General features: G+C 35.1%; 1 protein-coding gene across 2 annotated transcripts in view; it reads right to left on the bottom strand.

Annotated features, from left to right (window-relative positions):
- Cpsf160 (cleavage and polyadenylation specificity factor subunit 1) overlaps positions 1–24,916 on the bottom strand; it is a 43,381-nt gene extending 18,465 nt beyond the window's left edge. Inside the window, exons 1-17 of one of the 2 annotated variants that reach the window (XM_085943163.1) lie at positions 24,848–24,916; positions 24,419–24,621; positions 22,278–22,492; positions 20,327–20,494; positions 18,907–19,067; positions 18,440–18,579; positions 17,144–17,254; positions 15,619–15,800; positions 13,363–13,501; positions 12,745–12,893; positions 11,539–11,728; positions 11,084–11,365; positions 9,826–10,079; positions 8,732–8,884; positions 7,653–7,847; positions 4,062–4,268; positions 3,527–3,665 (exon numbers count right to left, since the gene is read on the bottom strand). In XM_085943163.1, the coding sequence (XP_085799289.1) occupies positions 3,527–3,665; positions 4,062–4,268; positions 7,653–7,847; positions 8,732–8,884; positions 9,826–10,079; positions 11,084–11,365; positions 11,539–11,728; positions 12,745–12,893; positions 13,363–13,501; positions 15,619–15,800; positions 17,144–17,254; positions 18,440–18,579; positions 18,907–19,067; positions 20,327–20,494; positions 22,278–22,492; positions 24,419–24,581 (2,848 nt within the window). In that variant the 5' untranslated portion in view covers positions 24,582–24,621; positions 24,848–24,916. Of the gene's footprint in view, positions 1–3,526; positions 3,666–4,061; positions 4,269–7,652; positions 7,848–8,731; positions 8,885–9,825; positions 10,080–11,083; positions 11,366–11,538; positions 11,729–12,744; positions 12,894–13,362; positions 13,502–15,618; positions 15,801–17,143; positions 17,255–18,439; positions 18,580–18,906; positions 19,068–20,326; positions 20,495–22,277; positions 22,493–24,418; positions 24,824–24,847 lie in introns of those variants that run through there. The other variant, XM_085943162.1, reaches the window with a different exon arrangement.
- Positions 24,917–24,943: the final 27 nt, after the last annotated feature.

Consider the following 24,943-nt stretch of genomic DNA (forward strand, 5'->3'; position numbering starts at 1 on the left):
TAAGTTTTTATAATGATTGCCTTCTTCCAGAATTAGCTGATAGCCGTATCCAACGGGGTATGAGAATTCGCGAACCTGAGTTTATATTAAATAATTTGCAAACTAAAGCGAAGAAAATAAAAAAGTAATTTATGTTGACTTCTGATATAATTCTCGCAATAAATATGTCATAGTTTTCCTTGACATTTGGACATGGAATTTCGCGTATCCATAAAACTGATAGACTACGTAGTGCGCTCTTAGAAATCACAAAGGCCTACCGAGCAACTTCAACGGACGCGCTTCCGGTCCTGGCCGCATTCTTCCACTTGACCTGCACATACAGGTCAGCGGTCCGTCAACGAAGCTCCTCAAAGGTGAGGAGGCCGTTGTTGGTGACTTTCACCTTGCCCCGCCTCCTCGGCATGTTGCTGAAAAAGTAACCTGACTATACGTCTATTGACGCTTGACGCGGCATAGAAGACCTGGCAGCGACGGTGGAATGAATCAACCAAGGGCCGGCACACATTTTAATTTTTTCCAGACATTAAATGGCGATTGGAGATAACCAAATATCTGACTCCTGACCATCACACCGATCAATTTGTGATTGGACACGGTGGGTTAGCTGGCAAGCTCTTTGAGCTTGGACTTGTAAGCCGTCCGACATGTCCATGCGGAGGGGTAATTCAGGATGCCAACCACATCCTCTGGGAATGTCTTAGAATGTGCTCCCGAACGGGAGGAGATGCTCAGGTCGGTCCAACCAGCTGTTGGGCCCATCGGGCCGTCCGACTTGGTTGCTACTAAGGCCAATTATCCTGCATTTAAAAAATTTGCGGCGTCTTACTGCGGGCGTGAAGATCTCTACACGTAATTTTTGCTGTTCGTATGATTAGCTTCATTATTTTTTCATATATACAATAGAATTATTTTTATTTTAATAATTTCCTTGCGCTCTTCTCTCCCCGGAACTTTGCATTAGAAAGTAACTTCTTTAAACTCAGTCAGAGCTCACTTTGAGCGTAGCAACCTTAGTCCTGGGTATCTTTTCCTAGGGCATTCCCAGCCTAAAACTGAACTAGATGCTTCACATCAACCAATGTAGGGCCACGTGATGGCTCGTGGGTTAACTTCAATAATATTGCTTATTATATATACTTCATTAGAATAAACAACTTCTTTTGTAGCTGTTTATGCATGCCATGCTTGTTTCGTGGATTTTCACGATGGTTTTCAGATTTTTCGTGTTCTATGCTTATAACGATATCTCATAATTATTATTAATTTACAATGCTATACAATGTAACCAATGATTTATTATATTCTAAAATGTTTTAATGAAAATAACTAGTGGAACTTTTTTATATAATTATATACCATATATAGTTAGTTTATTTAGTGGTTATTTTGGTTTCTTTGGCAATTCTTCCAGAATATATTCCTAGAATTGTCGGACTTGAGCGATAATAAAACGCATTTCTAATCTACGCATGCGTTTTACTATTTATTATACATGTTTTCCTGATATCGTCGCCTTGGAAGTGAATAGAGCTTCACGGATGTCATTTGTGTATTAGATTGTTTAGCAAATTTGATGGAAATCATGTTCCTGTAAAAAGATCAGTTATTTTTCTTCACCATAATAATAATTATAACCAATAAGTATTTCAAAAATTGTTTGGTCAAATAAAAACGTTTTTGAATTTTGTGTGGATTACCTCTATTCACTTCCAAGGTGAAGATATTCACCAAGATTTATTTTCAACACGTCTAGTATTCTCAATACTTTCTATAACCTGATTCCTAAACCTAAACAATTTTTCACAAACATGTGTTTGGATCCAGCGTGTCTATTCCTTAGACTATGTACGCAAGACGCTTCCCGCTGCTATCTAAGGAAGGTTTGTATCCAATTGTTGTAATTGTTACAATAAGTGCTATGTTTTAACAGCACTTTTCTTGGCAAAGCTAAACTTTCGAGCGAGATGACTGTTTAGACCAAGGGTTCCCAACCTCGGAACGCGACGGGTTTTCTGTGGGGTCGCCAGCTTATAAAGCTAAAAAAAATTCACTATAATGCAATTTTTATTTTGGGCAGAGAGGTGGTGGCGTTCTCATTGCTGTACGCTCCGACCGACCAGACAGTATATCTGTTGTTGACTGTCACTTTGCTGCAGCTATTGACGTCGTTATTATTCGATTACGGTGAAATGGGTCATTTTTCACTGTTACGTGTATTTTCCACCGCGATCGTCTCGCGATGCATATAATTCGTTCTTTTCATACTTTGAAAACTTGCCAGTTGATAATTGTATAACCATCATTGGTGATTTCAATTTGTATTCATCTCATTTCTTATCCTGTATGAATCTCAAGCAGTTTTCAGAGATAAGAAATTGAGATACCCGGGGTTCCAGCGGCTAGCTCAGGTGTCCATCGAACCCCGGATTCACAAAAAAAAGATAAAAAAAGGATTTATATATTTTGGTATAATTAAATAAGACACTAAGTCTTTCTCGTGCGGTCTTAGCGTTATATATTTTAATATTTGGTTGGACAACGTTACTTTATAGTCCATTACATATTTTGTTTTTACAATTAGTTACACAGGTCCGTACACGGTTTACAAAGGACGCTTACTAACTTTCTTTTTCAAATTCCCCGTACCCACGCCGTCCAGCAAAAAGGACTCTCGTGATTGGACATACGATTAAAGCACTTGCATCACAAAAAATGGAAGAAAGCGAAGTGTCTTAGCGATTTTATTTTCTTATATCATATCACGTGTATTATATCAAATCTTGTGACATTGTCAATGTTATCAATGGAATCCAGTTTTTACTCTTGGCAGACGATTTAAAATTATATGTGTCAATTCACAGTGAATTAGATTGTCACATATTACAAAATAACTAGTAGAACTTTTTTATATTATAATAAGTGAAGGTAATTCCATAAACAACGTTTTTTGTGTAATTGAATTTGATCAAATTATATACCTACAATATATTATAATATACTATCATAAAAATGTCAATACGATATAATAAAATATTGTACTTATTTAAAAAAATTAATAATTATTTGAATAAGTATATATATATAATAATATTATAGTAAGTAGAATATATTATATTCTTATAATATGTAAATGAATTTTTGTCTAGCGATTTTTTTCATCTGGCAATACTTGCAACTTATTATGGTAACTTACTGCCATCTGGTTGGAATCGACCAAAGTTTTTAGTAACAGATTTTTAGAAATTCATGGTAGATGCCTGTAAATATAAATAGATGGCGTGAAAGTCACATTATATGTGTAATTTAGGCCAAAGACATCGCCTTAAGGCTATGCTGTATATGCAAGGTTGGTACTTATGTTGGTGGATTGGTGGTTAAAGCCCTTGCCAGGCAAGCAAAATATGTATTTGAATCCCACTGGGTTCCAGATTTTTTCTAGGACTATTCAAATAGGTGAGGTTATTTCTAAATTATATTCTATTGTTAAGATTCAAATGAAGAATTTAAGTGATAAGTGACTTACCAAAATATCTCAACCGTTTGACGTTGTATTTGACTGATCCAGGATCCGCTGCCTCCTCTTTGGTTTGAGGCATTCTCGGGATGCCGAGAGGGATTCTTCTAAACCTCATTTTAAGATTTCCCCGAGCATATTGGAACACCTACATAGATAACATTAGTAATTCAGTTTTCATTTACACGGTAGGCATCTATTGCACTATAAAATAATAAATAACAGAACGATCCGGCGCCGCTGACAACTGAACGACAGGACACATGGATGCCAATAAATATTAATGAAATGCATGAAAAAATTCACATACCTACACTAAGACTTTGAATAAGTATCTACCTATAATATAACAAGGTTTATGGTTGTAGAAAACACTCATGTCGATGGTGTGTTTTCACATTTTCACATCGCACTGAACCACAGTGACAACTCAATTTTAGTGTATTGGACTTTGAATTAGAATTTGAACAAGCCACGGGATTCGAGCAAGAGGTGAGTTCTAGCCAATATTCCACAGTAGGTAGATGATGAATAAAATACAGACCTGATAGATCATGAGTTCGGAATCAGTCCTGAGCATGAGCAGAGGTCGAGATCCTTTGTTACCCAGCCCCACCACTAACATTTCTCGGAGGTGTTGTGAGCCCACACTCGGCTCGGGCATGCCCATTCCCTCCTCTGCCGCTCCGAGTAATTCCTCCGTGCTGCTGGAAGGCAGGACAGGAACTGATTCCAGACTGTCTGTCAATACCTAAAATCAATGAAAAAAACATTAAGGGAACCAGACGTTGAAGTAAAACGTTATTCTATAGATAGAAATCCTTTATGTATGGAAGTAAAACTGATAATAGGGTTACAAAGATTGTTGACTAAAAATACATAACTCAAAAACATCAGAATCAGAAAAATCTCTACAAACTTTTATTAGAATTACGTTCGAACTATCAAGCCTGACATCATCATCAGCCAATGGCGAATGGTGGAGGTAGGCTGTTGAGATCTGACATAAATAGTGCACAGTCATATTTATTTGTTTTCATTGAACCACTGCTACATGGCCCGCCCATCGAAATCTGCGATGTTTAACAAATGTAGAGATACATGTGTGGTCAAACCTTACTTACAATGCAGTATTTAAAAAATATTCTGAAATCATTATCAAGTATTACCAAAAGTTTGATGAGGTGCCTAGATGGAATAGTCAAAACTCTTTGAATTAAACAAAGAAAGAAGAAGACACGATAATGCAATAATTCTGTCTGTGAAAGGAAATACGATATACAGTAAAACCTCGTTAGTAAGAACACTGATAATTCGAAATTCACGCTAATTTGAAATTTTCGTGAAAAAAGAGTTCCTTGAACATTATTTTCATATAAAACCATTCCTTTAATTCGAATTTCGTAATTCGAAATGATTTCAGAGTCCTGGCATATACAAACATTCAATAAATCGTAATAAAGTACACTATATCATGAGCCAGTCATTGAAAATTGTGACAGACTTTTCTTAAAACATCAAAAACATAGTTTTACTAGAGGACCAATGCCAAACAATTGTGTTGACAAATTGGAAAAATAAAAAATATTTCGTATTTTTATATAATTCTAGCTCAATTTATGGATCAATGACACATGGTATTTGCACAGATTTTAACACTTTAAGGTCCGGTCACGCCACATTGGCGTCCTTTGCAAGCCGAACGTTACGATCCGGTGACGCCTACGTGGCGTCCTCACATAGGCATATCTTTACTGTGAAAAATAAATATGAAATTTAATATTTGGTTGCAAGATCTATCGACAGATGGTTGAATGACATGTGCAAGAAGTAAAAGCATGATGGAAAAAAAATATTTCGGGGTTTTTACAGAGATGGCGGACGTAATACCATTCAGTATTTTTTTTGTACCTATACCATTTTTTTTATTAGTTACAAGCCCATTTCTAGACGGCTGAATCACGAGACGTAAACAAAAACGGTAATAAACACTCAATGTTATATTCCAGTGTCGTCACTTCAACTTCGAAATTTAATTGTCGACCCTTTTCAGTGGTAGTCACCCATTTATGAACCTGCATTCTTTTTTTTTTAAATGAACGCGATTTTTCGCTATGAAATTGCATCCTATTTGATAATTTGTCATTAATGGTTTATTACCCATGAAACATCCACCCACCATGCTTCATCATCCATGATAGAAATCTTAACTTGAAAATGAGAATAGTTATAAATGTGAACTTGTATCGCGTTGTCATTTTCGTTCGCTTTTTTCGGGAGATTATTGCTTGTGTAACTGCATAAATAATAGCTATTATTATTTATATTGCACTAATTTCATTGAAAAAATAATTAATCTAAGTATATTTCAGCTAGGATATATATTTTTTATTAGTTTTATCTCCAAAAAAACTTTTTAAAATGGAGGACCATTCGTTTTTAAACAGAGGAAAACTATGCGGATTGTATGTCAGATATTCCCAGTGACTGAAGATATCGGAGATTTTAGTGTAATTTTCAATCACAATCAAATATTTCCGGGGATTTCCGCAACTAATAAACGTTTAAGAAGAAAGTGTAAAGTGTGTTCCTCACATAAACTTCGAAAAGAAACTATTTACATGTCCAAAGAGTGTAAAGTACCTCTACATCTACATATTGGTAATTGGTTTTCTTCGTATAATTTTAAAAAAAGTGTATTAGTTGTTAGTTCATTTTACATTCATAGTTTTATAAACTATTTCAAATAATTTCAGCTTTAGTGTGATAATAATTATTTCGTGCCTAGCCAGTTATCTAAAGGTATTATCCATAAGATTGAGTGTTGATTCAAATATTTTTGTGGAATGTAGATGTTTGTTTTACAATTCTATTGCTCATAGATTTTGTTATATGAATTTTTTACGCACGCCTCTGCACTGTTATTGGATTGTCTCGATTCCTACAATAATACCAAATTGTAATAAACGGTGGGAATGTATATGCATGCATTTTATTTATTTGAATTTACTCGAAAATATGCACGCCACTGCACTGCCTCAGCCATAAAACCCATAAAACCAATAAATCAGATTAGTGTTCGTTCGGGAATGAATGTGCATTTATTTTTAAACACTTCACAGTTTGTGTTAAGTCTTTGTTATTTTATTATATTTGATAATCAGAGATATGAGTAGTAGCGCTAAAAATGAATTGATACGTATTCTATAGCGGTGTAAAACATTTTGTATTTGAATATTTTATTACATTTTTAAATTAAAAAATAATATATTGTGATTGCTTTATATCAATAGGCTGTTTCCTTTACATTATACTTAACAAATTGAACTAATCTAATAACATATAATAAACAATTTACGAAAATTTACAAATTATATACTTTACCTTTATGGAACGCGGGCCAGAGGTTGACAAGTGTTGAATAAATGACACAATTTGATGCATTGATATATTTTAAGTATTTTCTGAAAATTTTATTGAAATATATCAATAGGTTCAAAAGTTATATCATTTTTAACTTCGCGATCGAAATTTGTTGATTTTCATTAAAAAATACCGGATATTGGCGTAGGTTCTTCGCGAAAATTCGCGGACCGTATAGTGTTAATATGAAAGAATTGTATCGAAAATTTGGTGGGCACATCTATGGATCGGAAACAAAATTAATGAAAATCAAAAAAAAATTTTATATTTTTCCCCCCTACATTTCATATTTCGTAATTCGAATTTTTTTTCGATTTTCCGTACCATGGAATTCGTATTAACGAGGTTTTACTGTATGTCTAAAATCACTACATAGGTACTTTTTAGTACAACTTTGTATGGGAACTCCTATGATTCTGTGTAGAATTTCGTTCGTAATTCAGAGGTGTTGATTTGACTCATACTTTTTCTCATTTACAAATAAACGCATCATGGTCAATTTGATATATTCTACTCTACATTTTTAAGACGTATCTCCTTTTGCACGCAGAATTGTAATCTATTTGATGAGTAGGTTAGGTGAATATTAGAAACAAAGTGGATCAAACAGAAGCTCCAAGTAATAAGAAATGAGACCATCTTGAAGGACTAAGAAAGTGAAAAATCAAACGACAAAATACTTTCTAAATTACACACTACGGTTTCTTCATACCTTGGCGCCTGAGAGTACATTCCTCACTAAGAAACTGAGTCTCATGTCGGGCAGAGAATAGATTTCCATGTTTCCATTATCCCTCACGACAAACAGCCAATAGGTGGGCTTGTGGTCGACAAAATGGCGCCTCCACCAATCGCGACGAGTCTGCGTCACTGTGCTCTCCCTCTGGCCTCGTTCGGTTTGCATTAGCTAAAAAACATTATACAATTATAAGTATTTTCAATCAATTCAAAATGATTGATTATTTGAACACGGTATAATGAGAATGCAGTGGTGACTGTCTCGTCATATCGAAGGTGAAAAGAAGAAGAGCGTCTCAATCTGACCTGCTTTTTCTTCAAGCGTAGAGGACCGCTAAATACTAAATGCTTACATACTGCTGTCTGCAATTTAGAAGAGATCTTTATTTCGCTACGTATTTTTTTCGACTTACGAGGTATACATGAGAACATTGCCATTCTGGGCAGGTGTTGACCTGTGTGTCCCTGATAACTACCTTAGAAATAGAGAGCATCAGTTGTTTATTCTTCCAAGGTACAGAACCAACCTGCCACTGGTAATGCCAATTGGGAGGGCGATAACTATGTTCAACCAAATTGCTTTGGGTGTTGATATATGCCACTTGCATGAGGTGAGTTTAGGTGGACGCTATTTTATAAATTCTTAAAATAGGGTCTCCTTAGCAAACTCGGTGTACTTCTTTGAACTTCTATAAATGTATAATTGTATTTTTACTGCTTTTGTATGTTTATATTATGTTCTCTTTTTATATTTTCATTTTTATCGTTTTATTACCTTTTTTCTTTATAATAATGTTTCATGTCATGTTGTGAACGTCTTGAACGAATTTGTAATGTCCACAATATGTTAAAAAAATAAATTGAAATACAGCCCACATTGTGGCATCCAATCACGAAGTTCAAAGTTTAGTGATCCCAGTTCTCATTTTCATTCTTACCCTACCTTCTCAATGGTTACGGTTCTCCTATTCAATTACAGTCCATTTAACAGTTCAAAATTGCTAACAGTTTGTATAAAAAAAAATTATAATGTTAATAAAACACAGAACTTACAGAAACCATAGAAGCAGGCGTCTGATCACCTCCATATAGCATGTCATCATCGTCAATCTCATGGATAACATTGGGATCATCTCCAAAACCTTCCGCTTTTAAGTTTTTACCTTTTTTCTTCAAGCCTTTCTTCAAAACATGCTCTCCTTTGAACTGAAACAGGAAATAACATAAACTATATAAGAGTTACTGCAACAGCACTCAGACAATATGTCTTATCTGAGATTTTTATCAAAATTAATATCTTTATGGATAAATGTTGCACATCTATTCCAATTAGTCGTAAGTATTCAAAATATGTATTACTTCACCTATAAGAGAATAGGATTTTGTCTTCTCAGAATAGTCACGAATATTCTATACCATATTTCATATCAGGCTCATATTGATACCTATATTTATAGCACACTCTGAAAAGAAGTCAGAGCAGTGTTGCCACCTTTTTTGATGCTGATCATGGTACCAAAGCGTAAAAAATATAGTATTTCTGAAGATATAGTGCTGGAACATTTTTCGCCCAGAATCTTATAAAGTTGTATTTTTGGCATACTTGGCATAAAATTATAGTATTTATTATTTTTTCCAGAATTAACGGTTGGCAACAATGAGTCAGAGTCAGTTTTTGTTGTCCTATACACCATTTGCCAGATGCGTATTTTACAAGCTAAATGCATACTCAAAAATGCGAGATTTGGTAAGAAAAAGAAGTTGACCACGTTGCCTGGTGCTTGACAAAAAACATAAAAATGATTGTTAGGCTCATTTGAGCAGAGCGTGCTGAGTGATATCTTCAGATCCATCAACAAACATGGCCAGGGTGGAGATGGAGATATAACAAGTAGCTACTTGTCAGCTGACTGGCACACAAATTGTGCAATCCATTAAATTAGGCCATCTAATGACTTTCAGAAGCCAGAAGGCAATCATCAACCTCGTCGACCTCAAACAAGATGGATGGATAGTGTTGAGTTGGATTTAAAGACCTTAGACATCCAAAACTGGAAGGAAGCAGCTTTGGACAGACCATAATGGAGATGGATGCTGAAGTAGGCCAGAAAGAAAAATTGCATGACAACATCAAATAATATACTCACAAGTAAGGTATCATCAGTGACTGCAGAAGTGGAGAATAGTCCACTGAGGTCCCTGTAAGCGGCACAGTGCTTCGCTAGGGGATGAAGAGGGGGTGAGTGTCGTAGGGAAGCAAGGCGAGCAACGCCGCGCCCACTCTCCCGGAGTGCCAGTGCCATGACCCGTCCACCCAAACATATCACTGTCACGTAAGGGTCCGCACAGCTAGCTTCCAATGCTGGCTGCTCCAACGTTATGTTCTGGACATATTGACTGCCTGTAATCATGATGTATTCACATTCACATGTGTCTAACAATAGGACATTTGGACATTATCATGAATTGGTGGATAGTAAAGCAACATAATAATAAAAAAACAATGAAAATAAATGATAACTTTCACTAAAACATATTTATTATAAATAAAAATCTAGGCGTTGGATCTAGAAGGAGACTTATGAACTTTTAGTACTGTTAAATAACCAACACTGATAATTATGTTATACTTGTGGTAGCGAATCTTTCGCATGCGCGGAAATTCTGTTGACACGTGAAGGAATTGTAGAATCTCAGAGTCGAGACGGAAACCATCTCGGAATTTTAAAGTGAACTAACAATATATATAGCTCCTGACCAGTGTTGTCAGCTATCGTTGACAAAAACATGCTAGACGGGGTACGAAAACAAGCTATTCGGCAGGAAAAAACGCTAGATTTTGTGAAAATAAAATTGCAAGTAAATTTACTTATTCTACCAGGAACGAAGACAATACCTTTCCTCTCGCATATCGAAAAAAGTGCAAAAATTAAAAAATGTCTAATCGTGTAAAAATCACACATTTTAACAGAAATATAATATTTCAAAATTGACAACAAATGCCCATATTGGGTCAACGGCGTTACGTAAAATCGCCACAAGCCAGATGCATTTTTTGCAAGCTAGATGCCTATCGAAAAATACTAGATCTGGCAAGAAAAACGCTAAATTGGCAACGCTGCTCCTGACAAGTCAGAAAAAATTAACTCTTGAGAGCATGTGAAAAAAATTCTTTGAAAGTGAAAGCTAAAAAAATGTCCAACCCATTTTAGAGAAAGGACAGTTATACAGGGGAAAAAATCAGAAGAAAAACTTGGAAAAATGGCTCCTGAGTCAATGGAATGTAATCCAATGGTAGGAATAAACAATGTACATACTTAGTTACATGTTTGAATCTAGTTTCAAGCACAAATAGTTATGTGGTTCTAATTTTTTAATTATGTCACTTGTAATGTAAATACTAACCCTTGATAAGTCTTATAGCGGTAGTGGTGACTTGGACAATATATTTATTATTGCCAACATTTCCAGCGTAGATTGTCGGCGATAATGTTAGGAATCCAGAATTGTCAACCTCGTTAATCTCCTGGCCAGTCTGCAAGACCATCGTGGAGTCTTCCTGGGAAAGCAGCATATAAGAGTGTGATCCTTCGTTCTCTAGAAGCGGTGGTACGGTTGGCGGGGCGTCAGGTTTGCCATTCACATTCAACGGAAGGTCGCCAATCACTGTCCACATGTCAATACATCCTGAAAAACACACCAAACCAATTAACTTCTATATTGAATATAATATATATCATCATCCACTGCTGGATGAAAGCCTCCCCTAGCTCCTTCCACTCTACTATGTATATCAACAAAACATTATGAGAAAACCGTTGTAAGACAATCGAGAACAATGTATAAATCTATTATTGTACCTGGCAGGTGAAATGTAGTCACTAGCTGTGGTCTGACACTTCTCCTGAGAACACAGAGAGCCCCGTTCTTTCCAAACCCTGATGTGGTGACAAGTTCCACGCCGCCGCTTGCCGTGCCGGTCTCGTGGAAAGCTGGCTCACCCATCGACACGTCTCCAATTGGACCAATGTTCAGGAGACTGTCACAAACCTATAATAAAATAGTAAACCAAAAAGTTAAATACCATATTGATTAACTATCTAACAATGTCTGATTAAACATATGTCGAGTGTTGAACTGCCTGAACTGAAAAAGTCTGTTCCAATTGCCTCTACAATCCAGTATAGATATTGATCGTCCCCTGAAGTGGTTTCTTAAAAGATTTTTTATTTCTGAGAAATGGTCGTTTGCCATTTCCTCAACCTACAAAATCCATGCTCTGGATTGAAACATGCAAATAACAACATGTGAAATTTCGAGAAGCTGTATTCTATGTCGGATCAGATGTTGGGTCATCTGTTTTCTTTCAACCTGCCGTGAGTGTTCAAAATCATCAGAGTATCTACGACAAGTGATATCTTTATTTCCACTTATCTTCAAATCACGAAAGTTTATCGCCAACAATTTCGCAGGCCAAATGATGAGACTTTTCCACAACCTTTATAGGCCACCATAATAATACAGTCGACCTTGGTTATGACGATCACGGATATAGCGTGATCTCGGATGTAACGAGGAAACATTCGTTGACATTTTAGTTTATGATTTTCTCGATACATTTATTCACTTTTATAACGAGCTACTTATCGGTTATACCGAGTTAAAATATAGTCAAAAATTTTCTTAAAACTGTTAAATGTGTCGATCGTTTAAGAACATTTCGACCCTACACAATAAAATCCGACCGGACAGGATGCCCCCGGGTTCGGATTACGTTTATGACACTAGTTAACTGTCTAAGTACCTACCTAATTGGTGTTTTCGCTGACAATATTGAAAAAGTATACACACATATGGTGGAAATTGCATGTAAAAAATCCAAGGTTTGTGAAGTCACTAGATACCTACAAGCGTTCATTACAATAAACAACGTCTTTTGTAGTTTACGAATGCCATACTTGTTTCAGGGAAAAATTCTAATTGTGTATTTTTGTTTGAATTGTGACTTTTTGTGTTATGTGACCGCTCATTTAAAAATACCTATTCGAAAAATTAAATAAGCTAACCTCAAACATATAAGTGGTCAATTCTGTAGAAGTTCGCCTGTCCGATCCATATACTTCCAGTTCATCCTTGTCTCTGATATCTTGCACGTCGGTGGCCATACAATCACTCAACGATTCCACCCTTCGGATTTTCGAGGCTGAAGCACTTTCTGCAAAAAATAAATGTCTTTTTTCATTTACTGAATGGTGAGGTCACAGCCATGTTTGAATATGCTGTGCAGAATTCTATAAAATTAATGATTAAATTAACCTAATTGTCACAAGTGGTACCATCACCAAATAGTGGCAGACTTAAGAAGCACATCTGTCAAAATAGTCAACCATATCACACACGGAATTCAAGTAAATATAACATTGTATTTAATTTATTCATACACGATATAAAATTAACTTGAATTTCAATTCAAACAAAATACAACACTATACATGCCTAAATTCCGTCCATGATACACCTGGCTATCCTGACAACTGTCATTTGCATTTCTCAATTCTGTAATTATTTAGCTCACTAAATGTTCAATTTCAGCCACCTAAAGTTATGCAGCAGTCAAATATAACTATGCATATAATTATATACTTAATTATATTTCTTATGTATTGTCAGTATAGAAATATTACCATCAGAAGTCAAATCAATTGTGGCCGTCGGTCTCTCGACTTGGAGTAGTGTGTGTGTTTCCTTCTCGGTGAATCGGAGCAGCAGCGAATTTCCCAAACGAGACCCCAGGAACATGAAACTGTCCTCACAGATACACATCTATAGAAGACCAAAAAACAACAGCAGAATTTTAGAACACTTAGAAGTGAAGTTAAATTATTTCTATACTATGTATGTAATATTTTTTCATATTTTTTTCATATTTTGATGCCGATGCCCAGCCATGATGGCCGCGTGGCTTAAGCGTCGGACTATAGCGTCGTGAGTCCCAGGTTCGAATCCTGGATCTGGCAAGTACACATATTGTATTTCAATTTGTGTATGAGTCAGAGTATGGACCTAATAGGTTGAACAAGTGGCTGACATCCATTTCTCGTAAAATCAAAATTTGTTAAAACAAACCTCCACTCTGTGGAGGCCCATATATGATCCTATTAGGATCGGACATGATCGAAGAAAAAGAAATTTTGACAGCTGTCTCTTTCTCAAACTCAGCAACACGAGGTGGCTAAATTATATTTTATGAAGCAGACAATATGGCGCCTCATGATAGCCACATAATCCGTTTACGAAAAAAACATAATTGAAGAAGTTATTATCGCAAGCCTAAGCCATGCCACACGAAGCATCATGCTTTAATTATACAAGGAGGCCAACGATTCAGGTACATGTTGGATCATTTTGACGCGTGTTGTTATTGGTTCATAATACATAATGTAGTGCGACCAGTATTAAAAATTATATGCTCAATGGTAAACAGTCTGTCATATTTTCTTATTTCAAATCTTACCACAAACAATGAAAGATTGTATTTGAACAAGTAATAATTGATTCTAATTATTATGTATAAGCCATAATACAGACAATACAACAAAAATATTGTCTATTCAATAATTCTAAACTATCCTAAGTGCCAATTTTTCGAAATATGTACGTTTTTTTAGATTAATCGATTCTCTATGAAATTTCTAACATTTCTATATAAACCTAAATGCATAAGATTACATATGAGGGCGTTGGTATCAAAACTCATAATCTCCAGCATATACCAACAATGAGTTATGAATGCAACATTGTTCTCCGTGCTCATACCTACCATTCAAAGTATAAATTATTTTTTTAAGCTGACAATCTCCCATACAAAATGAATGTGAAATCTGTGTTTATTTTCAAAACTTATATTCTCCAATGCCCTATGATTTTCTAAACTAAGAATCTCCATTCCAGCCAATGAGAAGGCAGCATTGAATTGTCATGGTCGACAGTATTTGTTTATCTATCAAAGTGTAAGCATCTGTTCCCCAGTTTTATCCAAGTTTTACTTAATTAATATTAATTTTTATTATATTATTATATTTATTATAATTATATTTATATTATATTATAATATAATTAATAAAATAGAACTCATAATATCTTTATGGCGTATTTTCTAAACTAATAATCTCCATAGACTCACATCAAAACTAAGAATCTCCATGTTTAAATTGCAGATATCTTGAATGTTTGATGAAAAATAACATCTGTATTTACTACAGGCAATTTCTTTTGCGATCCTCCATCTAATAAAACTATAATCAAACTGTTTATTCAAAACTGTAGCATGAAAACAGTTTTTTTTGGTTTGCCAAAAACACACATTGATGGAGATTCTGAGTTATGATACTAAGCCTCTCATATATTGATTTAAAAAAACAATTATTTTCATGCCACTTCCTAAGTATCCTAAGTGACATTATTTGCAATGAATGATTTTTAATTTTTGCATTTATTAATGATACAAAAAATGATTTTTAATATTTCGATATTACAGAACTAAAATCGAATTAAGTATAGTTTCGTAATTTCTAAATTTCCATTTTCCTGCACATTTTATGGTTTGGCGTTTAGGGATAGTGAAGAATTGAATAGACGATATTTTTGTTTGGTATTAAGTATTGTTGTCTGTACAAATAATTATTATGAAGACACAAATGTCAATCTGACAATATCGACAGCATGTGGTGGAAGGCGGGACCCAACACTTTCTTCAGATATTTTCGGGGTCGTTCTCAGTATGAGGTAATTGTGGTGCCAGTCGTCAAGTTGGGTCTGTTTCGCTCACAACTCAATTAATAGATTTGAAATAACATTTATTAGTCAGGACAGTTCATCGATGGGAGTCGGAGAATCTACTCGTATAATTTAACCATTATAAAATTTATCATAATACTCACGCAAGTGGTCAACACACTGGCCGCTGCCTTGTCAAAGTGAAAAGCTCTGATACTCCTCACAGAGTCTGCGAGCAAAGTCAAAAGGTACAGCTGACCGCTTCTCAACGAGAGAGCCAGTTTCTGGGAACCCAGTGACGTGACACACACTCCTTCCAGTGATAAACAGACGCCCTCCTGAATTTCTACAATTAATAAAAAGATATGGATACAATTAATACACGGCACGGCAATTAGAAGAGCAGTGGCATACCAACGAGGTGAGTTGGAAATACTGTCACCAGTTTGTGTACTCATGTCTCGGATGAAACTACCCATACTCAGTATGTGTGGCCCAATAAACTTGTGATTATTACGCTAGTCGCTCGCCAGTTGGTAGACTTTCAACACTATTGACATTAAATGCGCGCGAGCGAGATAGCACTTGAATACAAGTATACATATTTTAATTTATTAGTCTATGCATTCGAATGACATAATCGTATGTATGAACAATAGGTCATAAATTTTGTGTAGTAGCACATTCCCTCGCGAATGTGGTAAGATGACGCACAGGCTTGTTATGACGGCTCAAAACATGTTTAAAATATCACTGTTATTCATTTTATGTTAACAAGAATATTATTATATAGTATTCCAAATACTAGTAAGAAGTATTTTGGAACAAGTTTTGATACTAAGTATTTTTTATACTGGTAGTAAGTATACTTAATCTTCAAAATCGACCAGTTTTCCCGCCTCTAATTGCCAACCGCAAAGTTGACCAGAAAAGCCAGCACACTATAATGCAGTATTATATTAATTACAGTAAAACCTCGTTAATAAGAACACGGATAATTCGAAATTCGCCGTAATTCGAAATTTTCGCAAAAAGTCCCTTGAACATTATTTTCATATAAAACCATACCTCTAATTCGAAATTATTTCAGAGTCCTAGCATAGAAAAATATTCAATAAATCGTAATAAAGTACACTATTTCATGAGCCAGTCATTGAAAATTGTGACAGATTTTTCTTAAAACATCATAAATTACTTATTTTAAGAAGGTAGTATAAATAATCCTGACATTTTATGACCATTAACACACACGGAATCGGAAATTTGGTAGGCAAATCTATGATCGTAAACAAAATTAATGAAAATCAAAAAAAAAAATTCAAAATTTTAATATTTTTCCCCCATACATTTCATAATTCGAATTTTTTTTCGATTTTCGGTCTCTAGGAATTTGTATTAACGAGGTTTTACTATATCTCTTTGTAAACATACGGTTATGTTTTTCTGGTCTTTGTCAATCATGGCGTGCAGTATTTTTCATTTTTCTCAAATGAAAATATAAGCCAAATATCACAAAGTGGTTTTAACTTTACTTCGAAGTCACATATATTTACCTCAATTTTATAAGAACAATGATGTGACATAATAATTGTTAAGCAAACCGTAAACACTATTCGTTGTCTATCTACAATTATTATACTTTTCATTCTTCAAGTTTAGGTGTGTGTGTGTGGAAAAAAATATACTTACTCAAGGGAAAATTGGTAGAAGTGCTGGCAATACTGTTCAAAGACACTCCATAAGGTGGAATAGATTGATTTAGATATATCACAGAATTGACAGCTAGGATAAGACAGCCCCCTAAGAACAGAACAACAATACAATTATTTATCTGCTACATCTCTTCTGCGTAGTCGATGACAAATGAACAAAACAAATGATAATAGCTTTACTGTTAATCACTTTAAGCACTGAAAAAATAGTCGTTAATTAAAATATACTTGAATATTATATTTTGTGGTGGTTCCTTAACCCCTCTATACCTCACGATATTACTATGGCAGTATCTGACCGGCTGCAGATTTTTAATGACACACGTTGAATGTAGAGCAAAGCTCTCACTACAATCACTGTAATACCGATAATTTGTGGCTTAGTAGTTCATAATTATTCAAACAGATGTCACTGTGTGTTTAATTTTTTAGATTATGCAAATCAATGACAGTGACTTTTCACCCAGTTAGCAAAAAGTCTTTATAAAATCCGTACATTCTTTCAGAAATTGTTCAAGTAACACATGGTTTCACTTCACTAGGTACAAGTAGAACCGTAGGGTTAAAAAGGGTTTTGATCAGTGCACTGTATTTGACAAGGACCCGAGGCCAAGATTGCCATGAATTAATGAATTCTTTCCTTCACTCACGCACCCCTTGGTTGTGCATGCATCCAGATTGAGAACCCCTGCTCTAATGTTTTAAATTCTGAAAACCTCCACCATAGGCAACACTGCAAGTGCTCATCATAGTTTAGTACACTCACTATATCCAGGCCGAGGCATGAAACTATGAGTTTCGATTGTAGTGCTAGTACACTTACTATATTCAGGCCGAGGCATGAAACTATGAGTTTCGATTGTAGTGCTAGTTATTGATTATACATACTTTGAAACAATATGGTAAACTGTAAATAAATAATTAGCACTACCATCGGATATTGCAATTTAGTGCTGCGACCTGACTAAGGATGAACTTGCATCGTAACTAAATAATCATAACGTGTCAATTATTACACATACAAAACGATAGAATGTCAACAAAATGGCAGCCCGCACTTGATTATCAGGTTGCTTAGCACATCATGGTTGATTTATTGTTCAAATAATAAGTGTCGAATGATAACAACACCTTTAAAAAGTAATATGAATGAAATTTTTACCTGATTGTGAATGTTTTTCAATTTTATATGTATAATGTCCTGTCAACGTTTCAAATGTAATTTGTACGAACATTACGATATCAGAGAAGCAGACTTATGACGTAAGTATACCTAGAGGTCTTTGTATGGCAACAGCACCAACGCAGTCAAATGGCAGACCAGTCACCGCCCAGATGGAAGGATGGACTCTCGCTTGAAGATTCAAGCTCACACCGAGCATCGCACATGTGTCCATTCGCACGGCAGTTCGACTGTAGTAGAAAGAAACAATTGATTAATTGGATATAACATACTACTATCCAAGTTATCATATTATTACGATATCTTCTATTAGAGTGAAAACTACTATACTTGTTTATAATATAAATAAAGATTATTGAAAACCCAAAGAATAAAAACTGTAATATTTCAGTTGATATGCCCTCTCCTACTCTAATGGTACATGAAGTCTGGCCCATATATATCTCATCGTATTCACAACAATACAAAGTTAAAAGTGACACAAGATAACAAATAATACAATATATTTTTTTTTCAAAACATATACACCTTACTGACGTGAATGCGATCACACTTACCCAGGAAATGTTTTCACCGGTTCATACAGCAGTAGCAATGTGGGCTCATAATATCCATGAAGAAACTGCAGATCGATGATGTTATCGATTTTTTCATCCAAGTCTTTAAGAACTATCACATATGATGCCATGACGGGCGCCTTGGCTGATACAACCTGAGGCTGTAAGGTAAACAAAAAAATGTATGATACACCAATGAAAATCGTCCGGTGTTCATATTTGGAACCAAGCTCATTACAGTATGAAAAAACTGAATTATATACCATAGCGGTTTTATTCAGTGGACAACTTATACTGTCTGTATGATAGCGAATAGTCTGCGGGAGATAAATGACGAGTAATATTATATTACTATTGATGAGTGACCCGTTTATAGGTCCATGGATTTACTGCGGCCATAACAAGAAAATGCAAGTGTAAACACGTATTACCGTGCAAGTTGCAAGACTGCATGCATGGATCAAAAAAAATTCAGCGACTTCTGAATTGTAAAAATATAGTGGCGAACCTGATGGATTCCGCGCACAGCCATTTACCGATTTTCAAAAGCTGTCCGAACCAAAATGGCACCACACAACGACAACAAAAGTGTTCGCTTATGCTGGAAGAATGAGATTGGCGAAACAGTCTGCACTTTTGTGTGTAAACAATTATTGTCGTGATTTTAATTTACACACTATTGTTGCCAGTAAACAGGCACTATTAGGTACACACTAATGACAACAACATACTAAAGCGATGAAATTTAAAATTGTCGTTAATAATATAAAATTCAGTACTTATATAAAAAAACTTTTTTTTAAATAATTCAATAGTTATAATATTCCAATAACGAACAGGATACACTTCTGTTTGATAAATGATTCATATTATATCTGTGTATAGCGTGAATATGTTGATAAGCCTAAAAACATCAATGCTCCGAGCAGTTATTTGTACGTTTGGCTTTCTGTGGTGACTGGTGATTTTTTAAATTGCATTTTTTGAGGGTGCGCTGAAAACTTTTATTGAAAAATGATATCTATTATTTTTGATCGGATAAAACTGTCTGTATATGATATATTTAATACTGGGATCGTGTGTATATTTTTTTTTTCGACCATATCCGATCCTAATAAGATTATATATGGGCCTCCACAGAGTGGAGGTTTGTATTAACAGATTTTAATTTTACGAGAAATGGATGCTGGTTTGACCTGGAACGAAGCAAGGAGACTGGCGAGCGACAGGGATTCTTGGAGGCGCCGCGTGGTGTCCATATGCTTCAATTAAGGGGCAGATATGGCCGAAGAGTGAATTAAGTTTAAAAATAATTGTTCAATAAGAGATGTTCACGACTGTACAAGACTCTGTAGAGACAAAACTTTGGATTGATTCATAATGTTGTTGAAGAAGAAGATATATAGTCCACGGGACTTACTGCTTTAGAGTCCAGTGGTTTAACATCAAGTGGGTCGCCGTCTTCAGCATTAGTTTCTCGTCTTAATGGAAGGACAGCGAGTTTTCGTCCATACAGCAACATCACGCAGCATCGATTCTCCGGATCCACTCTGATCCACGGTATGTTGTTATGACTCGTCCATCCACCCTAAGACACGACAGAAAAACAAATAACCAAATCGACCGTGTTTAGGAAAAAGGGCGTAACCCTCACAGAACAAATTTTACAGTAGTGGCAAAAAACGTTTTTTGAATGATTTTGGTTTAAGATTTTTTTTAAAATAGGCACAGACATTGGTTGCATGATGATTGATGATTTGGTGTAATGTATTTTCGATCTAATAATAATTAAAGAAGTTATTACAGAAATATCATTAAAATTGAGGGTACATGCTTTTTTAGTTAAATTAAAACTCAATTAAAGCCTAACTAAAACCTGAATTTAGATAATAATTCGGCACTTGCGGCTTACTTCCTTTTTATAGAATGTGTATTTAGTTGTATACATTGTTAATATCTAATAAAATCACTTTTCGAAAAATCGAGGGTTAAAAAAACGAAAAGAAACTTCTATAGAGATGGAAGCTAAATGTATGAAATTGAAGCAAAGAAAGGACCTCTAGTCTACTGATTAAGTTGCCTACAAGTGACTTCACATCGCAGATTCATACTTCTACTGTGATTCGAGTATAATTTCAGATTCACCCGATTAGTTAATTACATACATGTTTCTATGTGCAAATATTGCCAAAATAAGCCTTGAATACTTCGCGTATAATTAAATTCAACTTCAATTAAACGCTTCACGCATCTGACATAATACTGTATCAAAGCAGACATTTGAATACAAAGATACTTCCTCATCTATATTATCTAGACAGCTATAAGCAACACATTGACCATTATTTTTTGATCAATAATCACATAAAACACTGAGAAATGCATATTGTGTGGGGTTGCTGCCAAAAGTTGGTAAGTCAATAAATTAGTAATTTAGAGTTAACAGTTTAAATAGAATCAAGGCCATCCGATATATTATAGAACATGCACATAAAACACAAAAAAAATTGGTATAATGCCTGATTTTAGAGGGCACATCAAACTTTCAAATTACAATTATTAATTACTCCATAACGTGATTTCGAGACTTACCAACTTTTGGCAGTAACACCACACGATATGCATTTCTCAGTGTTTTACGTTTTAATATTATTATGTTGGTTATGAAAACAAAGTAACAGACTTCAAACCAAAACGCAAGCCGCCATTTCGGTTTTGGGACTGTCAATAGAAGGAGAAAATAATGTACAATACAACCACAAGTACAAACTTTTGATTTGAAAATCGAACTACCTTCAAAATTACTAATATGGAATGTGTATAAGATTCCTTCTATTTAGATTCCAAATTTAGACACCCTTTTACTAGGTAATAAATTTAAATTCAATTCAAGACTAATTATAGACAAAATTAAAGAATGTAGAATTATAAAATGATTGTAAGGAGTAGAAAGTGTTAAGACGGCACTTCAGTGCAAAGGCAAATAATTTTCAACTATAGGTGCAACGAAATTTCGGACTGGCTGGCATTCGGAGAGCGAAAGTCGAGCTGTGAACACGTCAATTTGTTTTGCGATGGCGACAGGGGGAATTAATTCTTAAATCGTGTAAAGATGACTAAAAAACGTTACCCATTTACTTGAAAAAGAAAACATGTCAATAAATATATTATTATTATTAGTAATAGAACAATAAACATAACATTAAATGGACGCATGTTGACTTTTTATGACAAATTATGTTTTGTTCTGCATGCGTCGTTTGCACAATCATCGCATCGCCTAGTCACAATCGTTTAAGACCGTGCCCCAGCTGAAGTACAGCCTTAAAAAGAAAATGACATGTATATCTTGCAAGACTTAAAATATTTACCTTCATATCATCTTCCTCAAAGTAATGCAAGCTGAGTGTTGCCAGATTGTGTGTGGAGGGATCGTACTGGAGTACAGCTAGCTTTGCTTCCTTGAAAGACACAAGCAGTAGATCTCTACCGGTCCCTTGGACTTTGACTGTTTGCAAGCACATGATGGACCCCCACAGTGTATAATTTGCAAGGCATTCCAGTTTCATTTTAGGAGGATTGTCACCTAAAATCAAATACAGATTAATTAATCAAAGAAGTCAGATGCGGCATCCCAAGAGGTATTAACTTCTGCGTTTTATTACTAAAATGAAGATTTACCTTGGCAATGACTAAAAACATACATTATTAATGAAATTTGATAACCATTTCATATAAGAACAACCAGTTAAATTCGTCATAATTAAGTAGGATGTCTGTAGCTTAATTGGAAAAGCACATTGGCGCAAATCCAACGGTTACAGACTCAGGTCCCGCTGGGTGTCGTATTTTTTTCAATGCGATTTTTTCTGGTGGGTATATATTATTATATAAATTAGATGTTTTCAAATTTTGTATGTTCAATAAACATATAAATACAGATGAAAGTGATAGAAAAATAAACTCTACCTGCATTGCAATAATGGTCAATTAACAAACTGCATAAAATTTGTATATCGAGGGTTAAGAAACGAGACCTCGTAAGTGACATTTTGTTCAAAAGACGTTTTTGCATTATTGAATACTTATATTGGCAGTATCGACATCTGCCGACGAAAACTGAAAATTCTTAAAAATATATTTAGCTTCCAAAAACGATTGAAATGACATCTCGTATTTACTATGTGAACTATTCAACTAATGATAATTAGAAAATGCATAATTTTTTTGCCGCCAGCCAAAATCCTCATACGACATATAGTCGAACAAGTTCTTCTTGGCTACGTGTTAAAACTGTGAACTAACAAGCTCCTCCCATTTTCGATTATAGCGCCCCCCGGTTAGCGACGAGTTATCCACGTGTTAAAACTGTGAACTAAACAAGCTTCTCTTTAGTCAACGACAGCGATTTCCGGCTTGTGCCTAAATCTTCTTGTTGGACAGTACATACATTCACTATAGATGACAAAAAACACCGATTTATAATATCAATTAATATCAAACACATAGTGTGCAGGCAAGTCTTTAGTAGTCTTTAGTAGTCTGTAAAGTAGTTATTTTGTCACTTACGAGGTCTCGTTTCTTAACCCTCGATATGTCATTATAGTTTTATAAACTAAGCCCAACATGTCTGCAGCCCAAACTCAGATATTTATTGTAAAATTACTCAATGAGTAAATTCTTGGCAACACATTATCCTATCTGACATTTCTGTCATATTTTGTATAGATAGGTACCCAATCAATGTCACATGACTATAGCTATAAAATCGATCGAATGTGTTATGGGCACTCATTGCCATCATCGTCAAACTCTTTACTAGGAGGAAACTACACTTCAGTTTAAAACGCAAGCTTTCACATCTTCTCTTTCTCTCACTCCTGTGGCAGGGTCATGAGTGATGCTATACAAATTAAGTGATATGAGGAGGTCCCGCGGGCTTAATTTAAAAACGACTTCCACATAAGCTGGTTGAGGAAATAAAAATAGGAATTTTTAATGCTTCCCCTTCAAATTCTCAATAAGATCCTATTCTATTACAACTAAATGTACACGCATTTTCATATTTTAATAACTGAATTCCTATCGACCTATGATGCCAAGTGGATTGACCAAAATCCATGCCACGATTAAGCGTTGGTCATGCCTGATATAGGCATCAGCAATTAATAAAAAAAACCACCCTTTTGCTTAATATAAAGTATATTATATTGGTTCAGTTTTTAGGCGAGGGCCTATAAAGATAGTAATTTTGACAAAAAACCAACATGGTATGGGCTGAAAAATGACTTTTGTCTGTTAGAAATGTTACAGTAGATGTTCATAAATTGTTCAAGATAAGGTGTTCAAATAATATATGGAATGGTGTATTATGTACATAACTGATTTACACGTTGTGGTTTCGACATGGCAAGAGGCTCTGGATGGAAGAAGGTAGCGCGACTGTGTGCTTGCACTAGTTTCCGACGCTGAAACGTTATCAGGTGAAAAGTAATATATAAGAAGTATTTACCTATCGTCTTTTCTTTGCTGTCCAAATCGGGAATCAAACGAAATACTTTTAGAATGTTTGCGCCTGCAGTGACTAGACATCTTTCATCCGAGTTGAAGAAGCAGCAGCTCACGGAATGTTCGATTCCTGTGGCAGGATGGTTCAAACGGCAAATTGAAAACATCTTGAAATTCGAACAGGACCAGCGTTATTATGTAGATAACCTAACAATTTGGAAACGCTTTGTAAATCACATCAATGTACATATTGTGTCGGTGTCTTACGGTGTTGAATTTATGCATCAACTTAATATACTTTAATTCACAATTATACACGGCAATGCCTGCGATAATCGCATAATTGTTTGTAAATTGGCAAAAGCCGCCACTTCACTTCTGTCACCTTGTTTATAGCACTATATTATCTATGGTTTATGGTTGTTTTATTTACCTTTTCTTTTTCTTCTAAAATTGGATGCCGATTGCCGAGATCGGCTCCGTATATACGGCTCGCGAAGCTTGCCAGAAATGCCAGACCCACGGTACA

This window comes from Rhyacophila brunnea, unplaced genomic scaffold (assembly GCF_057557595.1).
Source record: "Rhyacophila brunnea isolate RB1 unplaced genomic scaffold, BYU_Rbru_1.0 scaffold_15, whole genome shotgun sequence".
NCBI classification, from domain to species: domain Eukaryota; kingdom Metazoa; phylum Arthropoda; class Insecta; order Trichoptera; family Rhyacophilidae; genus Rhyacophila; species Rhyacophila brunnea.